This window comes from Ochotona princeps, chromosome Y (assembly GCF_030435755.1).
Source record: "Ochotona princeps isolate mOchPri1 chromosome Y, mOchPri1.hap1, whole genome shotgun sequence".
NCBI lineage: Eukaryota > Metazoa > Chordata > Mammalia > Lagomorpha > Ochotonidae > Ochotona > Ochotona princeps.
The window spans coordinates 4,891,716-4,910,197 of record NC_080866.1 but is presented as its reverse complement, the minus strand read 5'-3'; the positions used below and the strand labels follow the sequence as shown (position 1 = coordinate 4,910,197).

The following is an 18,482-nucleotide window of genomic DNA, read 5'->3' as shown; positions in this document are numbered from 1 at the left end:
GAGCTGAATCAGAAGTGGAGCAGCCAAAGCTAGAAGTAGTTCACATTTGGGATGCTGGTACTGCAGGGCAGAGATTCCTCTGTTGTGCCACTACACAGATCCCGCAAATTAGCTTTGTAACCAATTACTATTTTTATGTTCTGACCTTATCTTTGTATGTCTTAGATGAAAGGGATGATTTTCAATTTCCAGAATCGTAAAGGCTACATTGCAATTTAAAAAGGCGGGACAAGTAAAGCAATTTGGGAAAAGAAGGATATAGGAGTGACCAAAGATTTGGAAATGAGAACAGTGAAATGTACTGTAAAGGAAAAAAAAGTGCTATATTTTCTGAATTTGTGATGAGTAATGTGTTTTCCTTTTAGTGTCCTAGGAATTCTTTTATGCTGTTAAGTGTTTCAAGAGTCCACCCCCAATTTTTTTCTTTCTGTGTGACTACTTGCAAGTGTTTTCTTTTGCTGATACTTATCTGCTAACTGTTAATGTAAGCCAAGTGAAATGCATGGGTTAAAATTTTGTTTTCTTATGCAAATTAAAATGGGTTCTGTTTTTCTTTAATGTTTTTTATTATGCGAGGAACATTAATGAGGTAGCATATTTTCTGATAGACGTGAAATAGTATTATTTACATTATTTCAGACAGTGATGCATATTTTCCTGAAATTTGTCATTTTAATTTTTTTCAAGGACCTGATGCAGCACACATGGATAGTGACCAAATTGTTGTGGAAGTTCAAGAAACTGTTTTTGTTTCTAATTCAGACATAACTGTGCATAACTTTGCTCCGGATGATCCAGACTCAGTTGTAATCCAAGATGTTATTGAAGATGTTGTTACAGAGGATGTGCACTGCTCACATATCTTAGAGGAAGCAAATATATCTGAAAGTGTCATCATTCCTGAGCAAATGTTTGACTCGGATGTAGCCAAAGAAGTTTCTTTAGCACAATGCCCAGTCCCAGATGATGTTTTAGGTTCTGATATTACTTCTGCCTCATTGTCTAAGCCCGGACATGTTTTGACAAGTGAATCTATTCATGTGTCTGCTGTTGCACACATTGAACATATAGTACATGATAGTGTAGTACAAGCAGAAATCATCACTGATCCTCTAACCACCGACATAGTTTCAGAAGAAATATTGGTAGCAGATTGTGCATCTGAAGCAATCTTAGATGCCAGTGGGATCCCGGTGGACCAGGAAGATGATAAAGGCAACTGTGAGGACTACCTTATGATTTCCTGTAAGTCTTAGAGCTCAGGTGTTTATAAAAGCTTTCTTTCAAGAATAAATTTTTCTTTCTTTAGGCTTTTGTAAAATTAAGATTAGTTTCATATATTCCCTGGTAAAATAAGCCATACTTAAGTGAAAAGGTATAAAGTTATTTATGCTTGAGAAGGAAATAGATGAGAAAGATAAAGAATGAAAAAGGACTGATGTTAATGAAGTCATGAGATGCGTGTCTGGATCTTTTAGTAACAGGAATTATAACACATGAATGACATTCACGTTGAATATGTCTTTTTATGATGACTGCTGCCCTTGTTCATCTCATTGCCATGTTTCCCTTTAAAGTAAATTTTTAAGTAAACCTTTACTTTTGGAATTTAAGCAACATCTTTTTTTCCAAATAGTTTATAGATAAGATGGTTGGCGATTTATATATATGCTTCAAGAGCTAGCCTAGGCCAAAGCTGGGATCCCAAAATTCCATCTTGTCTGCCTTATGGGTATAGCTACCTAAGGAATTGGGCCATCTTTTACTGCTTTTCTAGGCTTGCTAGCGAGGAACAGCCTCACCCTGCGCCACAACAGCAGCCCTAAAACAGGTTTTAACCTGTGTTCTTTATTTCTGTGGGATGCCAGCTTTCTTCCTTGTGTTTGCTGGTTCATTAACCCGTGCATGATTGGCCACAGCTTTGTTTAGTTCACAGATATCGATTCTGTAGTGCTTGCAATTTGAATTTTTAAGTGTGCTCTCTACATTCATGTGATTCTGTTTTTTACCCACTTTTTTTAAATTAACATATTCTAATTCACAACCTGCTGTGGGTATTTAGAGAGTACCTAGCCATGGGTGGCAAATCTTTTTCTTCTTCCCATGCTCTCTCCATCCCCCAAATAAGTAAGCTTTTTCTAATTCCCAGCTGCTTGGGCACCTGGTACCTCTGGATAAAACCCAAAACGAACTCTTAGTGGCTGACTTCAGCCTTACCTAGCTCTGAATGTTTTTTTCTTTTTTTTAAATTTCTATTATTAATTAACTAATGTATTTATTTATTTATATTACAAAGTCAGATATACAGAGAGGAGGAGAGACAGAGAGGAAGATCTTGCGTCTGATGGTTCACTCCACAAGTGGCTGCAATGGCTGCAGTTGAGCCAGTCCGAAGCCAGGAGCCAGGAGCCTCTTCTGGGTCTCACGCACGGGTGCAGGGTCCCAAGACTTTGGACCGTCCTCTGCCGCTTTCCCAGGCCACAAGCAAGGAGCTGGATGGGAAGTGGGGCTGCCGGGATTAGAACCAGCGCCCTTATTGGATCCTGACACGTTCACGGCGAGGACTTCAGCCACTAGGCCACCACACCAGGTCCACTCTGAATGTTTTGTGCCTTAGAAGTCAAATTAACCAGGGACCAGTGCGGTGGTTCAACAGTCTAGTCCTTCACGCTGTAGCACTGGCAGTCAATGTGAGTGTTGGTTTGTGTCCCAGCTACTTGTGGTATCCATCCGGCTCCTGCTTGTGGCCTGAGCACGCAGTAGAGGGCAGACCCAAAGCCTTGGGACCCTCACATGGGAGACCTGGAAGAAGCTTCTGGCTGTTGGCTGTGGATTGACTTGGCGTCAGTTCTTGCAGCCATTTGGGGAGTCAACTAGCAGATGGAAGACCTGCTCTGTATTTCTCCTTCTTTCTCTGAACAGATCTGCCTTTACAAGAAATATAAATAAACCTTTAAAAACATGAAAAGCCTCCAAACTGTTAAGAAAAAGAGTCTTCATTCTGTCTTCCTCTACTCTTTCCATTTTTTACTCAGTTATTCTCTCTTTTAAGCAAATAGATGGATGGGTGTATATTGCAAGATCAACAGATGTTTGGTTCTGAAAGAAATTCTTTTGAAGTGGGAAAGTCAATGAAAATATACTGAAATTAGAAAATGATAGCTCCTGTCAACTACATAAATTCTCTGAAAACACTTAATTGCATATTTTGCATTGTAGGATGTTGAATTTTATGGGCATCTTGTTGTAAGCATGATTAGAATCTGTGGAGGCAATTCCCTATCCTAATTACAAATTGATAGTTTGATAAAACTGCACCATAATAATTACAGTTAGATTAGTGAATTAACTACAGTGATATCTGTGTGAAATAACAGCAAAACAATAGAACACTGTATGTATTCTAGGCATCTGTGATTTAACCATTTTATGCCCACTAAACTTACTCAATTCAAACAGTCGAATGGTAGGATTTTTAAAATTTTAATATTCTTGAGTGGTAGTCCTGCTTGAAATTTATTGGTTTAAAAAAAGAGAGAGGGAGAGAACTATATGGAAGGCAGTTGAGACTGCAGAAACTGGTAAAAAGGTAGGTACTGATATTTTTAAATACCACATTAGGTGAAATATTTGCATAAACCAAGGTTACCTAACAAAGTAGGTATCCAAAACAAAAATATCTGGGTAGTACAGTATGTGAATTGGACTATTTTCACTTCTGTTACCAATTGAAAAGACAAAGCTGAACCTCATGTTTCCTAAAATATTTTCTTCACAGGGTTTTTTTCAACGTGTTCTTTTTGCTTTGTAGACAGGTATACATGAGCACTGTCCTTAAAATGAATGCTGGATAGTTACTAGTGTCATGGCAATGTTACAGACTTGTGATCAAAACAGATCCTATTTCCTCATGGTGACTGACTTATGTATTATGTTACACAAGTAATTAGTTAATAAGTAAATTATTTAAGCACTAGTGTTTTAGGAAAAAAATAACTATATTCAACAAGAGCTTTGATTTCTGAGTTTGTTGCAGGGATACCTCACCAACTGCAAACTGAAGTTATTAATATAGACCCTAAACTCAGGAAAGAAAGAGTCAGGCAGACATATCATTTTCAGTGAAAGAGCTAGTCAGTTGAGAATTGTGAATTCATTTTAAGTTATTTCAGTTAGTAATCTTAATGAAAGGTTATGATTAATAATCTTAAGCATTAAAAACCTGATTAACTTGAATTTAGGAAATGTGCGGTGTGAATAATTGGATAAATAGTTGTGTAAAGGAGAAGGAGCTCAAGTCGTGTGTTTTTTATTATTGGCTCCAGGGAGGAGGGAAATATTGTTTGCAGATAGAAGTAGCCCTGAAAAGTAATGGATCAATAAATACGTTGAAAAAGTAAAGAGAGGATGTGATGAAGAGCCTAATGGCAAAGTCTGTTTTATGGGATGAGTAAATTGCTTTTCTGATAACATGTAGGGAAAACAAAGCTTGTGATTTTCATTGTGGGTTGAAGTTGTGCCATCCATCTCAATAATAAAATCTCTTAATGTAAAGTTAAAACATTAAAAAAAAAGTCAAAATTGGGACAAGTGGGATATGAAATGTGGGGGAAGATTTCAGTTGCTTGACTGCAATTTGTATTTCACATGGTAGGAAAAGGAGCAGTATTGCCTTTTAGAAAGTAGTATAGAAAAATCAAGTTACAGAATCTTTGTTTTATAAGTGTTTACTACCATAGTGTTATGAGAACAAAGATAAATACATCTTGTTCCTAAGATGGGTAACAATAAGCAAACCTTAGCAACAGTCTGGTTTTAAAAGTATAGGCAAATTTATGAAGATGGAGAGGCAAATTATAGGAACCAGTTTTAAGAAAAGGAATTCTTACACAAGCTTAATATTGAAAATTGCATTTCAGTGCAGTTCCACGTATGGGCATTCGTGTGTTTGACAAAATTTGAAGATGCCATGTTAAAGGTAGCTGTTACTAGCATTTTCAGAAATACTTTCTTACTTGGGAAAATCCTATTCTGAAGCTTACATGTTCTTCATTTCTACAGTTTTAAATCAGTTTATGTTGTTTCACTGCACTGTACCATTCTTTCAGCCACGGGTTTTAGTCTTTAAAACTCTGATTCAGCGACCCGGCAGCATGGCCTAGCGGCTGAAGTCCTCTCCTTGAATGAGCCGGGATTCCATATGGGCGCCATTTCTGGTCCTGGCAGCTCCACTTCCCATCCAGCTCCCTGCTTGTGGCCTGGGAAAGCAGTCAAGGATGACCCAGAGCCTTGGGACCCTGCACCCGCGTGGGAGACCCGGAAGAGGTTCCTGGTTCCCGGCTTTCAATCAGTGCAGCACCGGCCGTTGCGCTCACTTGGGGGGTGAATCATCGGACGGAAGATTTTCCTCTCTGTCTCTCCTCCTCCTCTCTGTATATCTGACTTTGTAATAAAAACAAATAAATCTTTAAAAAAAAACTGTGATTCAACAGAAGCAGATAAAATCAAGTTATATTTAAATGTAACAAAGTAGAGGTAATGCTAATAAAATATTTGTGTTATGACTGCTGGTTTTAAGATATTGCTTGTAAGAACTTTATTTATTTATGTGTTTGTTTATTTATTTATTTATTTGTTTATTTATTTATTTATTTATTTTTGGAAAGTCAGACTTACTGAGAGGAGGAGAGACAGTGAGGAAGATCCTGAGTCTGCTAGCTTACTCCCAAAGTGGCCGCAATGGCTGGAGCTGAGCCAATCCAAAGCCAGGAGCCAGGAGCTTCTTCTGGGTCTCCCACGTGGGCGCAGAGTGCCAAGGCTTTGGCCCGTCCTCTGCTGACATTGCAGGCCACAAGCAGGGGGCTGGAAGGGAAATGGAGAGGCTGGGATATGAACCTGCACCCGTATGGGATCCCTGTGTGCATAAAGCAAGGACTTTAAGCGCTAGGCTACTGTGCCAGGCCCGCTTGCAAGTTCTTTACAGATACTTGACACACAGGGCTGCTTTCAGTTAGACGAACAAAAGAAAGTCAAGTATTTTCTTTTGTGTCTTTTGACAATAATTTTTGTGAAATGTACATCTATATGTTGTCTTGGTTAGAGCAAACACTTTCATGTAAACCTAAATAATTGTTCCTGCAGAAAGACTTCAACATTATTTTGCTTAAATGTCTACTGTTATTATTTAGGTTTTTTCCCCCCCTGTTTAGTAGATGATGCTGGTAAAGTAGAACATGATAGTCCTTCTGGATTGCCTATGGATGCAGAGTCAGAAATGAATCCTTGTAAAGTAGATGGCACTTGCCCAGAAGTGATCAAGGTCTACATTTTTAAAGCTGACACTGGAGAGGATGACCTAGGTAAGAGGAAACTTAAGCATTTTGTATTTTCTGTTCCAAGTATTTGATTAATTTTGTTAGTTTTTTTAATGTTAGTAGTTGTTTATTTCAAGTAGAAAATTTAAAATCTTTTCTGATACTCCGAGACTTACTTTTAATGTATGAAAAAAAGTGCATATAAGAATACAGTGAAAGGTAATAAGTGAAACTGGTTAAAACAAATTTTGGAATAAATTCTTGGAACTGTCTTTTGCCCTGAAAGGTGGAACTGTCGACATTGTAGAGAGTGAGCCTGAAAATGATCGTGGAATCGAACTACTTGATCAGAACAACAGTGTCCATGTTCCCAGGGAAAAGATGGTTTATGTGACTGTTGATGACTCTCAGCAAGAAGATGAAGATTTAAGTAAGCAGGTGGCCTTTTTGTGGGAGATTGTTATCTGTTTTCTGTTCAGTTTTCTTGGTTTATCCACTGTTTGAGGAAACGAACACTACAATTTTAGCAATCATGCTGTAATGCTGCATGGGATGACAGAGGGGTTGTTGTTGAAAGCTTTAGATTGTTGCTTTAAAGATAAGTTATGGGGCAAGCATTTGGCCTAGCAGTAAGGCAGTAGAGTCCCAAATCCAAGTCCCTCAGTTAAGTTCCATGCCTGGGCCCGGCGGCATGGCCTAGCGGCTAAAGTCCTCGCCTTGAAAGCCCCGGGATCCCATATGGGCGCCGGTTCTAATCCCGGCAGCTCCACTTCCCATCCAGCTCCCTGCTTGTGGCCTGGGAAAGCAGTTGAGGATGGCCCAATGCTTTGGGACACTGCACCCGCGTGGGAGACTCGGAAGAGGTTCCAGGTTCCCGGCTTCGGATCGGCGCACATCGGCCCGTTGCGGCTCACTTAGGGAGTGAATCATCGGACGGAAGATCTTCCTCTCTGTCTCTCCTCTGTATATATCTGGCTGTAATAAAATGAATAAATCTTTAAAAAAAAAAAAAAGTTCCATGCCTGCCTTCACTCCCAGTTCCAGCTAACACTCACCCTGGGATGCAGCAAGTGGCATTCGAATAATTGGCCCATTGCTACTCCGCATGGGAGACTGGCTTGAGTTCCCAGCCTCAGCTTGCACGCTTCAGATGTTACAGGAGTTTGGAGAATAAGGCAGTAGACAGGACTCTGATCATCTGTCTACTTTCAAGTAATGTAAAATACACACACACACACACAAATTGAGTAATGTTGAACATTTACTACCTTATTATTACTACATATTTTCCTGTATTAGCGCTATAAATCTCACAAAAGATTTTTAATTTTCTATGTAGATGCTGCTGAAATTGCTGATGAAGTATATGTGGAAGTGATTGTAGGGGAGGAAGATGCTGCTGTCGCAGCTGCTGCTGCTGCACATGAACAACAAATGGATGGCAATGAAATCAAAACCTTCCTGCCAGTAGCATGGGCAGCAGCTTATGGTGAGTCTTGAACAGCAGTTTATAGTTAGTAGGTAACTTCTGTACTTTTATGACTTCAGAAATATGAAGTTGATTTGGGTGATTTAAGCAAAAGTAGAGGAAAAATACATAGTTAATCAGTTTCCCTTGTTACTCTGTTTCTTTTGTTCATAATTTTGTGCAAGAAGTACATAGGACATATGTGCAATTTGACTTTGACTTTACCTAGCTTGTGACTTCATGGTTTGGGATGTATCACAGGAATCTGTGGGACAAGGGTGTTGCTATATTTGGAAGCTTGGCGTTTCCCATAGTCATGCTTTAATAAACATGCCCATAAAGCCCATCACCTAAAAACAGGGAGTTCTGTCATTCATGAGTATCATGTCTTACTGTTGTAGTTATAAAGAATTCCTAATTCTTTGTAATTTATAATACTGCATCATTTTTTTCTTAATGCATATTGTTAGGCAATAATTCTGATGGGATTGAAAACCGGAATGGCACTGCCAGTGCCCTCTTGCACATAGATGAGTCGGCTAGCCTCGGCAGACTGGCTAAACAAAAAACAAAGAAAAGGAGAAGACCTGATTCCAGGCAGTACCAAACAGGTGAGGGCACAAATGTTGCAGGGCACAGTGAGTTTTCAGATAAAACCCTAGTATATATTCACAGTGGTACAAGGAATGGCATTTAGCCACCAGACCACATGTGCTTTTACGTATCAATTTGAAAATACAGTTTTCAGAGTTCAAAGATATTCATGAATGATTTTTGTAGATGAAGAAGCAGAAGAAGTCACAATTTGAAGGAAAGAAATGAAAATATGTGGTGATTCAGTGATATGCATTTATAAAATGTTTTCACAAATGAATTTAAACAAACATATCAGAAAGCAAGCATAATTTATAGAGGAGCAGAGTCCTAATTGCTTAAATGCTCACAGAATATATGACTTTCCTGGGTTGGTTTTGTATGTATTTATATATGGGATTTATATATATATATGCAGTTAAATGCTATTGTCAGCCTAAATTTTATCTGAAATGATCTAAGCAGAAACATTACGCTATATTTGAGAAATGGTTTCCTCTACATTTTTATTCTTAGCAGGACAAGTTCTCTGTATTACTCAGCTGCAAGCGACAGACTGATCATAACTTAGGTGTGTTTTCCCAATAATGTTTAGAGCATGTTGACATTTTGGAGAAACAAATTGTCTTAATTACTCATGCAAATCTTTTTTTTTTTTTTTTGCTTTCTTAGCAATTATCATTGGTCCTGATGGACAACCCTTGACTGTTTATCCTTGTGTTATTTGTGGGAAGAAATTTAAACCCAGGGGTTTCTTGAAAAGGCACATGAAAAACCATCCTGAGTACCTTATCAAGAAGTAACGCTGTACTGACTGTGACTACACTACAAACAAGAAAATAAATTTACATAACCACCTGAAAAGCCACAAGCTAACCAGCAAGACAGAGAAAACCATCAAATGTGATGAGTATGGGAAGCATTTCTCTCATGCCGGGGCTTTGTTAACTCACAAAATGGTGCATAAGGAAAAAGGAGCCAACAAAATGCACAAGTGCAAATTCTGTGAATATGAGACAGCTGAACAAGGGTTATTGAATCGCCACCTTTTGGGAGTCCACAGTAAAAATTTCCCTCACATTTGCGTGGAATGCAATAAAGGCTTCCGTCACCCATCAGAGCTAAGAAAGCACATGCGAATCCATACTGGTGAGAAGCCATACGAGTGCCAGTACTGTGAATATAAGTCTGCAGACTCTTCTAACTTGAAAACACATGTGAAAATTAAGCACAGTAAAGAGATGCCATTTAAGTGTGACATTTGTCTTCTGACGTTCCCAAATACCAAAGAAGTGCAGCAACATGCTGTTACCCACCAAGAAAGCAAAACACACCAGTGTTTGCATTGCGACCATAAGAGCTCAAACTCAAGTGATTTGAAACGACACATTATTTCGGTTCACACAAAGGACTACCCCCACAAGTGTGACATGTGTGATAAAGGCTTTCACAGGCCTTCAGAACTTAAGAGACACGTGGCTGCCCACAAAGTTAAAAAAATGCACCAATGTAGACATTGTGACTTTAAGATTGCAGATCCGTTTGTTCTGAGTCGCCATATTCTCTCAGTTCACACAAAGGATGTTCCATTTAGGTGTAAGAGATGTAGAAAGGGATTTAACCAACAGAATGAGCTTAAAAACCACATGAAGACACACAGTGGCAGGAAAGTGTATCGGTGCGAGTACTGTGAATATAGCACTACAGACGCCTCAGGCTTTAAACGGCATGTTATTTCCATTCATACAAAAGACTATCCTCACCGATGTGAGTACTTCAAGAAGGGTTTCTGAAGACCTTCAGAAAAGAACCAGCACATCATACGACATCACAAAGAAGTTGACCTGCCCTAATGATACTTCTAGACAACTTGGAGGAATATTGGTGTTTGTCGAGGCAGAAAATTTATCTTAAAGCAGTTAGCTTCAGTCACATACAATACTGTGTATTAATTAATGCTATGTGCAGAAATGGAGTTCTGTTTACATTTGCCTATAATCCTTAAGCTGCACATCTTGGTGGTGCTCATCCAGACAAAGTAAGATTGGTGACTTTAAAAGTAAAAAGTATTTTTCTGTGCAGATTTTTGTATTAGACACATCTACTAACATTAACTGGGAGGTTTTACTGTCAGGTTGTAGTATTATAGCATGGCAGTCATTTTCTTGTCTTATTTCCTAATCTTTACAGACTGAGAGTGGAACTTTGCATTTGAAACACTTATATGCAACACTGACTAGATTTGTATTTGGTTTTCATTTTGTTTAAGTGAACTATGCAGCCAAACAAAGCTTAAATGTTCTTTTCAGTGCTTTTTTTCTCTTGTTTATAACATGGACGACTTCAAAAGTCATACCAAAAAGACTTGCTTTTTTGAGTTTTATCCCATCTGTGCTTTGTCTTGGAATATTATTTTATAAGTGAAACTTAATGGAAGAGGGAATTTTGGATTCTATGAGAGCTAAATGTGGCTCATAAGATTTTTTTGCAACATTATGTGTTGCTTACTTGCTTATTATACACTTAAAATACACAACCTCAAATTTTAAACCTTTGATGAAAAGAATGTGAAATACCTCTTAAGCTTAGTGATGCGAGACCTTTTCAACATGCTTTTGAGAGATTAAATTCAAGATGAAGAATTAAAAGGAAAGTAAGGACACTAGAAAAAGCAAAACATTTAAATGTTTTGGTATAGAATAAGGTATTTTTAGATGAAATATTTTCACAAAATTTCAAATTCATACTTCAGATTTCTCTGGGAGGCTAACCCAAACATACCTCCTAAAAATTAAGTTTTCTTTTAAGTCCATGTAGCAGAAAGGTGTTAATTACCACGTAGAGTTGGCAAGTTCAGCGTTATTTTTATTGAGTAGAGTTTGCAAAAATTTAAAAAGATGTAGTACATAAGTTGACTTTGATTGGGACATAAGAGTATATTTTAAGTCTTTCAGTTATGGGTATTTGAAAGTTGATGTATTTTTAGCAATTAGTAAGTCATACATAAAAGTTTAGCATTCAATGAGTGCAGTACATTAGGACATGGTTATTAGGAATTTTGGTTAACACACTTTTGAAGTTCCCGCTAATGAGTGTTTACACATACATACATACTTGTCACAGTCATGTTCAGAAGCTGCATTTACAGGCTTAAACATGTTTAAGTGGCCTTTTAGATGCTAGAGATAATCCAGTTTTAAAGTCTTCAGTTGTATAGGTATCTAAACCTAATGCCAGCCAAAAGCAAAAGCATGGGATAGATTTTGTTTTGCAGCTTCTTTTTTCCTTCGGCACTTGTTGATATCCTCTTCCAGTTATTAATGCCATTCACTAGCCTATTTTTAAGACTATATGTTCTGGATGAGCAATTCTTTTAAAATATTCTTTGAATTTGAGTTTTCCCAAGTATAATGTAAATTTAAGAAAATACAAGTAAGACTTTAATTCATAAGCCTTTACATAAAGTTAGTTGATGAGAAGATTATCCCTTTATGTCTTAGTAATGTGAATACAATATTCACTGTTTATTTCTCACATCGTCTGTAGTTATTCACAGTTAGGTTTTTGGTCACAACATTAAATCCTAATTTTAAACAGTAATTACGATTTGGGTATAGTAAAGACATTTGCAGAAAGGAAAAAGGCAATTGTACTTGCTGTTTACACAGGTTTTAGTTTTAGCTAGGTTTTGTTCTCAATTTTGTTAGCAAGTTTAGAAAGTAAATGTTTCAGTTGAAAGTCTTACAGAGGTACAAACTCTTTCAAGGACCTAAGTTATTGTTTAGTTGAAGTTGCCTATAAAATATTGTATGTTGCTTCCTCTCCATTGTAAAATACTTAAACAAAATCATATGAGGATATACAACACTATTACAACTGTGTAATTGAAAATAACATGCAAAAATAAAAAGTATTTTCCTTTCAATAAATGTTTTAGCTTATTTGCTACTGATACTGTCAATACTTTCTCCTTAAAAGTGCAGTTTTGCTAAATGTAATAAACATAAGAAAGTTGATTGTTATTTATCTTCTTCATCCATTTTATACACAGTGAAATACATGTGCATTTTCTAATTTTGATTCAACAGGTAGCACATCAGTGAATTAGAAGTGATATGCCATAAAACCAAGAAGAATTTACTGCTTGATCAATGGGGTTTTGGATTTTTTTTATCTTCACTGAAGATTATTTTATTTAGCTCTGTATCCCCAGGCAAGGTTGCTTATATGCTATGTTTCTGGTAGTATTTAAAATTCATTTCAGAGATGAACATTTGGTACAGTGGTCATATTTCTAATTAGGTTGTGCCATGTCAGAGTCATGGCTTGAGACCCAACGCCTCTTCTTCCAGGCTAGTTCCCTGGTAGCGCATCAGATAGTGAGCTAAGGATGATAGCTCAGGTGGAAGACTTAAATTGAATTTCAGGTTCTGTCTTTTTAACCTGACACAGCTCTGTCTGTTGCGGACACTTAGGAAGTGAACCAGTGCATGGAAGATTTTATATATGCCTGTCCCTTTCAAATAAAAATAAAAATTATTTAAGTTTTTTAAAATAGTAAAATTACTTGTCATGTAAATACACACAGCACAGTGATTACATTTTTGGGCTCCCTTTGAGCAAGTCTTCAGTAAGCACTTACATACTCTGAAGTCCATATCATATTTGAGACAATTTGATTTGTGTTGATACAAAATCACGTAATCTAAAAAAGCATCTGAGAATGTATAATTAATGGTAACAGTGCATTTACAAATGTCACATTACCATAATTTTTTTTTGGTGATAGTAAACAGGAATGACATTGATTAGAGTCTTCAGTCAAAACCGTATTAATAATTTAAGTAACCTTGTGGTATGTTAACTACCCAGAGAGTCTGTAATCTGTATGAAGAAAAAAACCTTGACTTGTCAAAAGCTCAGAGATGCAAGTTTTGAAAGCAGTTACTGTTGATGTGGATGCCAGAACCTGCCAGCATACACATCTGAAAATTAATAGTAAGCACCTGAAAAGTTACAGGTATGAAATATTGGGCCTACCATATGCCATTTAAATAAGTTCCAGCAAACAAGTTGATTTTACTATATTGTGCGTGCACACGCGCGCGCGCACACACACACACACACACACACAGACACGTGCATCACACCACTTTAGCCGCATTCAGGAATGTGTTTTCAGGATCCTTGCCTTTTGTTAGTAAACAAACTCTCAATCTTTTACCTTGTAATGATAAATGTGACTCTTTAAAGGTAAGGTCTTTGTTGTTGATGCTTTCTTCTAGCCTTTGTTTGATGGTGAATGTGTATGGTGTTTTCTCAGTGACTTAACTGCATCAGTTGAGAACCATGTTGCTTTTGCCCATATTTTGCTAACATACATGTGAAAGTACTGACTTTTGCCAATTCTTGCATTTTACAATTAGATCCCATGTAGCTGTGCTGTGTGACTCTGCTCTTCAATTGGACACAATTTGCTGTCAGGATTTTTTGTGTTTATTTATTTGCGTTTATGAGGGATAATATTTTCTCTTTGTATATTTCTTTGGTGATAATGCCATAATATTAAACTTCAGTTTGGAGGGCAGATTTTCAGGATGAATAATTTTATTTTGTTCAGTAATTTCCCCCAGTGAAACCATCTGCTCCTGCATGTTCCACAGCTCAAAGAATTGTTTTGAGTACTGACTCTGCCACCTTCATACTTCTGGTTTAACAGGTTTTCTGTTTCTTCATGCTTTCATCTTGGCAGCTTGTTGCTAGAAAAATGACCATTTCTTTTATCCAGTTTTGGCACTATTATCACAATCACTCTTATTTTTATGACATGGTTATAGCGACCCTAACTTCTGATACGTTATTTGAATCTTCCCCGTTTCTTGGTTAGCTAAGCTGTGCTTCCTTATTTTGTTCATTTCCTTGAATTTGGACTTTCTCTTCTCCCTTCTTTAGTCTCTGAATCTTTCTCTGCTAGCTGCTGTCTGTGAGATGTGGGAAGGTTACATAGTTCATTTGGGATTTTTTCCCCTTAATTTTAGTATTGATCTGGGACAATACCATTTGCCGGCGCAAATGGGACAGTCACCATTTGTTGGTTCATTTAAAATTGCCCCCAAAGCAGGTATCCTGGTACGTAAACCAAATACATGTTTGAGTGGATAGGAACCAAATTACTTGAACCAATCTTGCTGCCTTCCAGTGTCTGAAGTAACAGGAAGCTGGAATTGGAAGCCAGAAAAGGTAGAGCACTGCTATGAACAATTTTGGTATCCCAATCACTAGACATATTACTTACAGCTCTCACATTCTCTCTCAGAAAGACAGACAGACAGGCAGCTAGGTACACACATATATGTATTTAATGAGTATTTCAAAAAGCTCTTTTAGAAAAAGCTTTGATTTTATTGTGAAGATTTTTTTTAAAAGATTGCTTTTTTCGAGAGTCAAGGGAAAAAGGTGTTTTACTTACTAAGTATTGCCAGGTCTGAACAGGCTGAAGCCAGGAGTCCAGAACTCCATCTGGGCTTCCCACATGGATACCAAGGATTAAGTGCTTGGGCCATTATCTGCTGCCTTCCCAAGAGGCACATTTACAGAAAGCTGGGATCACAAGTGTCATGGAAACTCAAACTCGGACAGTCGTATGAAAGTAGCCATCTCATAGGTCACACATTTATTTTGTTCTTGTTGGTGGGCAGTTAGGTTAAACACACATCTTCAGTATTGTGAATCATGTAGCAACAAACTCCAGAATGCAGATGTCTGATAGACTGATTTCATTTTTCATATGTATTTACTGAGAACCATTATTGCTAAACTGTAAGATAGCTCTCTTGTTTTGGTATTTTTTTTTAAATACTACAATTTTATACCAGAGATTTTGGCATAAATAAAAATACATATATTTATGCCAAAATAAACAACTACTGTGCAGAACTCACACAAAAAGCATAAACTGTATAAGAGAAATTAACATACTGGGAACTGACTGATATATACAGCATGCATTTTAATCCTTAATAATAGTAGCATACCTGTTATTCTTAATTACATTTTTACATTACCTTACTTTGTTTTCCTACACCTATCATGATACATTTATATGTCAGAAAGTGAAGTCTGTATCAGTGAAATGAATAACTGACTTAGAGACAAGGGAAGAAGAACCCATAGGGATAGGGATGGGCTAATACCCTGTACATGTAAATCAGTATTATAAACCAGCAATATGTGTGTGTGTTTATATATGTGTGTATATATATATAATTGTGTTCATATATATATGTGTACATATGTATATAAAATCAGTGTATGCATACACAGACACACACCGGCTAATACCCTATACATGTAAATCAATATACACACATTTGCATATATATATATATAAATAAAATAAAACATCTGCTGTACTATTAAATTTTACTACTTATGTTTCTGATGCAGGACTCCATAAAACATTTCTTGAGTCTGCTGGTGTTGAATTCCTTGTTTTTTTTTTTGTCAAGGAAAATCTGTTTCTCCATTTCTTCTCCAAGTCTTTTGAATACTTCAGCACTCTGTGTCCTTGTAAGGTCTCAGCTGAGGAGTCAATCATTAGCTGATTTAATGTTGTCATTCAAATGCCTTGACAGGTTGCCTTAGAATTTCTCTTTGTCTTGTTTTAATGTCAGTTTCAATCAAATTCATTGGACTTGAATGCTTGGGACTTCCTGAACTTGGTTGCCTCTCTGTCCCTCCTAAATTCATCTGTTTTCAAGAATTTGGGTTTTCTAATGGCCGTTCACTCTGACTCACCCAAAGAGTAATTAGTAGCTTCTATCCCACAATATCCCAGGTTTTCTCAGTTTTCTAAATTTTTTTCTTGTTGGTGGTCATTTCAAAAACTATTTTCAGCTTCAGAAATTCTTTTTGGTTGTTTATTTTACTTGAGACAGTCAAAATACTTGATTTGTTACAGTGATGTCTCATTTGCAAAATAGAACACTGGTTTATTTGAAAGGCAAAATTATCAGAGAGAGGGAGAGACAGAAATAGTCTGTCTTCTGCGTCTTTCGCCAAACGGCCATAACCACAGCTGGGCTGCTATGAGGTCAGGAGCTTTATGTAGTTTCTTGTGTTGGTTCAGGGGCCCAAGAACTAGGGCTGGTTTTTGCTGTTTTCCTGGGCACATTAGCAGAGAGTCAAATCCTAAGCGGAGAAGCCAGGACTTGAAGCTGTGTCCATATGAGATAATTTCACCACAAGCTGTAGCTTTGCCTGCTTTACGAGAGCACCAGCCCTTTATTGAATGTTTTAACCATTTCATAAATTGTCATAATACTGCATTTGTATGTTACTTTTTTGTCTCACTAAATTTCTTTATTCTTTTGAATTCTTTGCTAGGCAATTGGCAGTTTCCTTTTATTACATCAAAAAGAAATTTGCAAAATGTTTCTTTTACTGCATTTGTTACTTTGTATGTCTGGATTTTATGCATTTGGTGTTTTTTTTAAAGCCATTTTAAATGGCTTTAGTATGTGGCCTAGCATGTTTGAATTTATGGTGAGTACATCAGTATAGTATACTTTTCCTGTACTTTTCTGCAGCAGCAGTCAAGGTCAGTGATACCTGTAGGTGCCTGCTATTTGTTACCAAGATTGCCCTTACAAAAGTCAGTTCCGTGGGGGCTGTGTGTAGTTCCTCCAGGATCATGTAAGGCTTTTCTGTCAATTCCAGTACATTGTATCACACAGGCACTGCTGAACTGAGCTCACAAGAGTGGCAGATTAGGGTGATGGTACTAAGAAAGAGTTGCCAAGTCCCAGCACCAGCATTTCAGTGTATTATTGGACTATGTTGAGAAAGGAGGTAAGTTGGTGATTTCCAGTTGCTTCCTTGCTGCCTCAGCAACATAAGCCAGTCAGTAAAAGAGTGGTGTTTTGCTTCATCATAGGTGGACTGTTAGTCTGCCTCCTGGGCATCTCGACCAAGACAAAAAGGGGTAGTAGTCCGTTGCTGTCAGGGACGAGAGAGTGAACAGTGCCAGGCTGATCCCGTGGGATGATCACTGAAACACAAGAAGAGGACATGCAGAACTTGTTTGATGGATGACAGGGATGTTTAGCTGCTCCATACAGATATTTAATAGGATCTCTGATTAGTTGTCAAGGTAACTACATTTTAACATCATCTGAGTTGGAAGGGATTGAGGTACAGTGAAGTCTGGGTCTTCAGGGCAATGATATAACCCAGCAAGTTTTCAAATCAGAGATATCTAAGAGTCAAAGTTCCTAGGTGTCTGGTCTGAGAGGGGAAAAAAAAGGCCAGATTCCAGTTTCTTGCCATTTTCAAAGTAAGCTTGTATGGAGAGAGGAAATGAAAACTCCCTGTTTGCTCTTCCAGAAGATCACTTTATTCATTTTCCTGTCCTTTCACCTCTACAGAGTCACAGTTTGTTATCTGACATTGGTGGAGAGCACTTTCTTACACATTTTTAGTGCCTTAATTAACGTGTTTAGGCTTTGGAGCAGGACTTCCCAGAGTGGATGAAGTCTTGATTAGGGTGTAGTACTAAAAACCTGGGCCTAAATTCTCATTCCTGGAAGTGAGGGGTATCTTCAACCTCTCCTTGATTGGAGTTGGGGAAGGGAAGTTGCACTTTATGGTAGTCTAATCACCTGATTTTCCAGGTATTGTAGTAAGGTGGATTAATATGTGAGTAACTTGGGACTGGTATTTCATAGGAAGTTGATTGGTGGGAGGATCTTAATCACAATCCAGCAATTGTTTTTTTCTTAAGTTTTTAAATTCTTGGTTTTTTGTTTCTTAAGTGTTAAAATTCTACATCAGTGAAATTAAATGTGCTTCAGTGGAGATTCTCATTAGTTGTGAGACTTGTGACCATTCTAAAAATAGTATTGCATGCACTTAAGTCTGAAGAAGTCTTTGCTAAACTTGAAATTTGTCTTTACATAGTTATCATTTCAACAGGTTTAAACTCATTAAGTGAATATAGTTTTGACGTACCTAGAGATCATTTTGTTGAGAGTGTGCAATTTTGGACCACTGACTGTACATGATATTCTTTTATTATCTTACAATGTTTTACTATTCTTACAATGTTC

At 37.3% G+C, this 18,482-nt stretch overlaps 1 protein-coding gene across 1 annotated transcript in view; it reads left to right on the top strand.

Annotated features, from left to right (window-relative positions):
• Positions 1 to 10,504, top strand: part of LOC131478768 (zinc finger X-chromosomal protein-like) — a 31,499-nt gene extending 20,995 nt beyond the window's left edge. Inside the window, 6 exon segments of the mRNA XM_058659330.1 lie at positions 688 to 1,245; positions 6,213 to 6,359; positions 6,601 to 6,744; positions 7,654 to 7,803; positions 8,253 to 8,393; positions 9,049 to 10,504. Of these exon segments, the coding sequence (XP_058515313.1) occupies positions 688 to 1,245; positions 6,213 to 6,359; positions 6,601 to 6,744; positions 7,654 to 7,803; positions 8,253 to 8,393; positions 9,049 to 10,229 (2,321 nt within the window). The 3' untranslated portion in view covers positions 10,230 to 10,504.
• Positions 10,505 to 18,482: the final 7,978 nt, after the last annotated feature.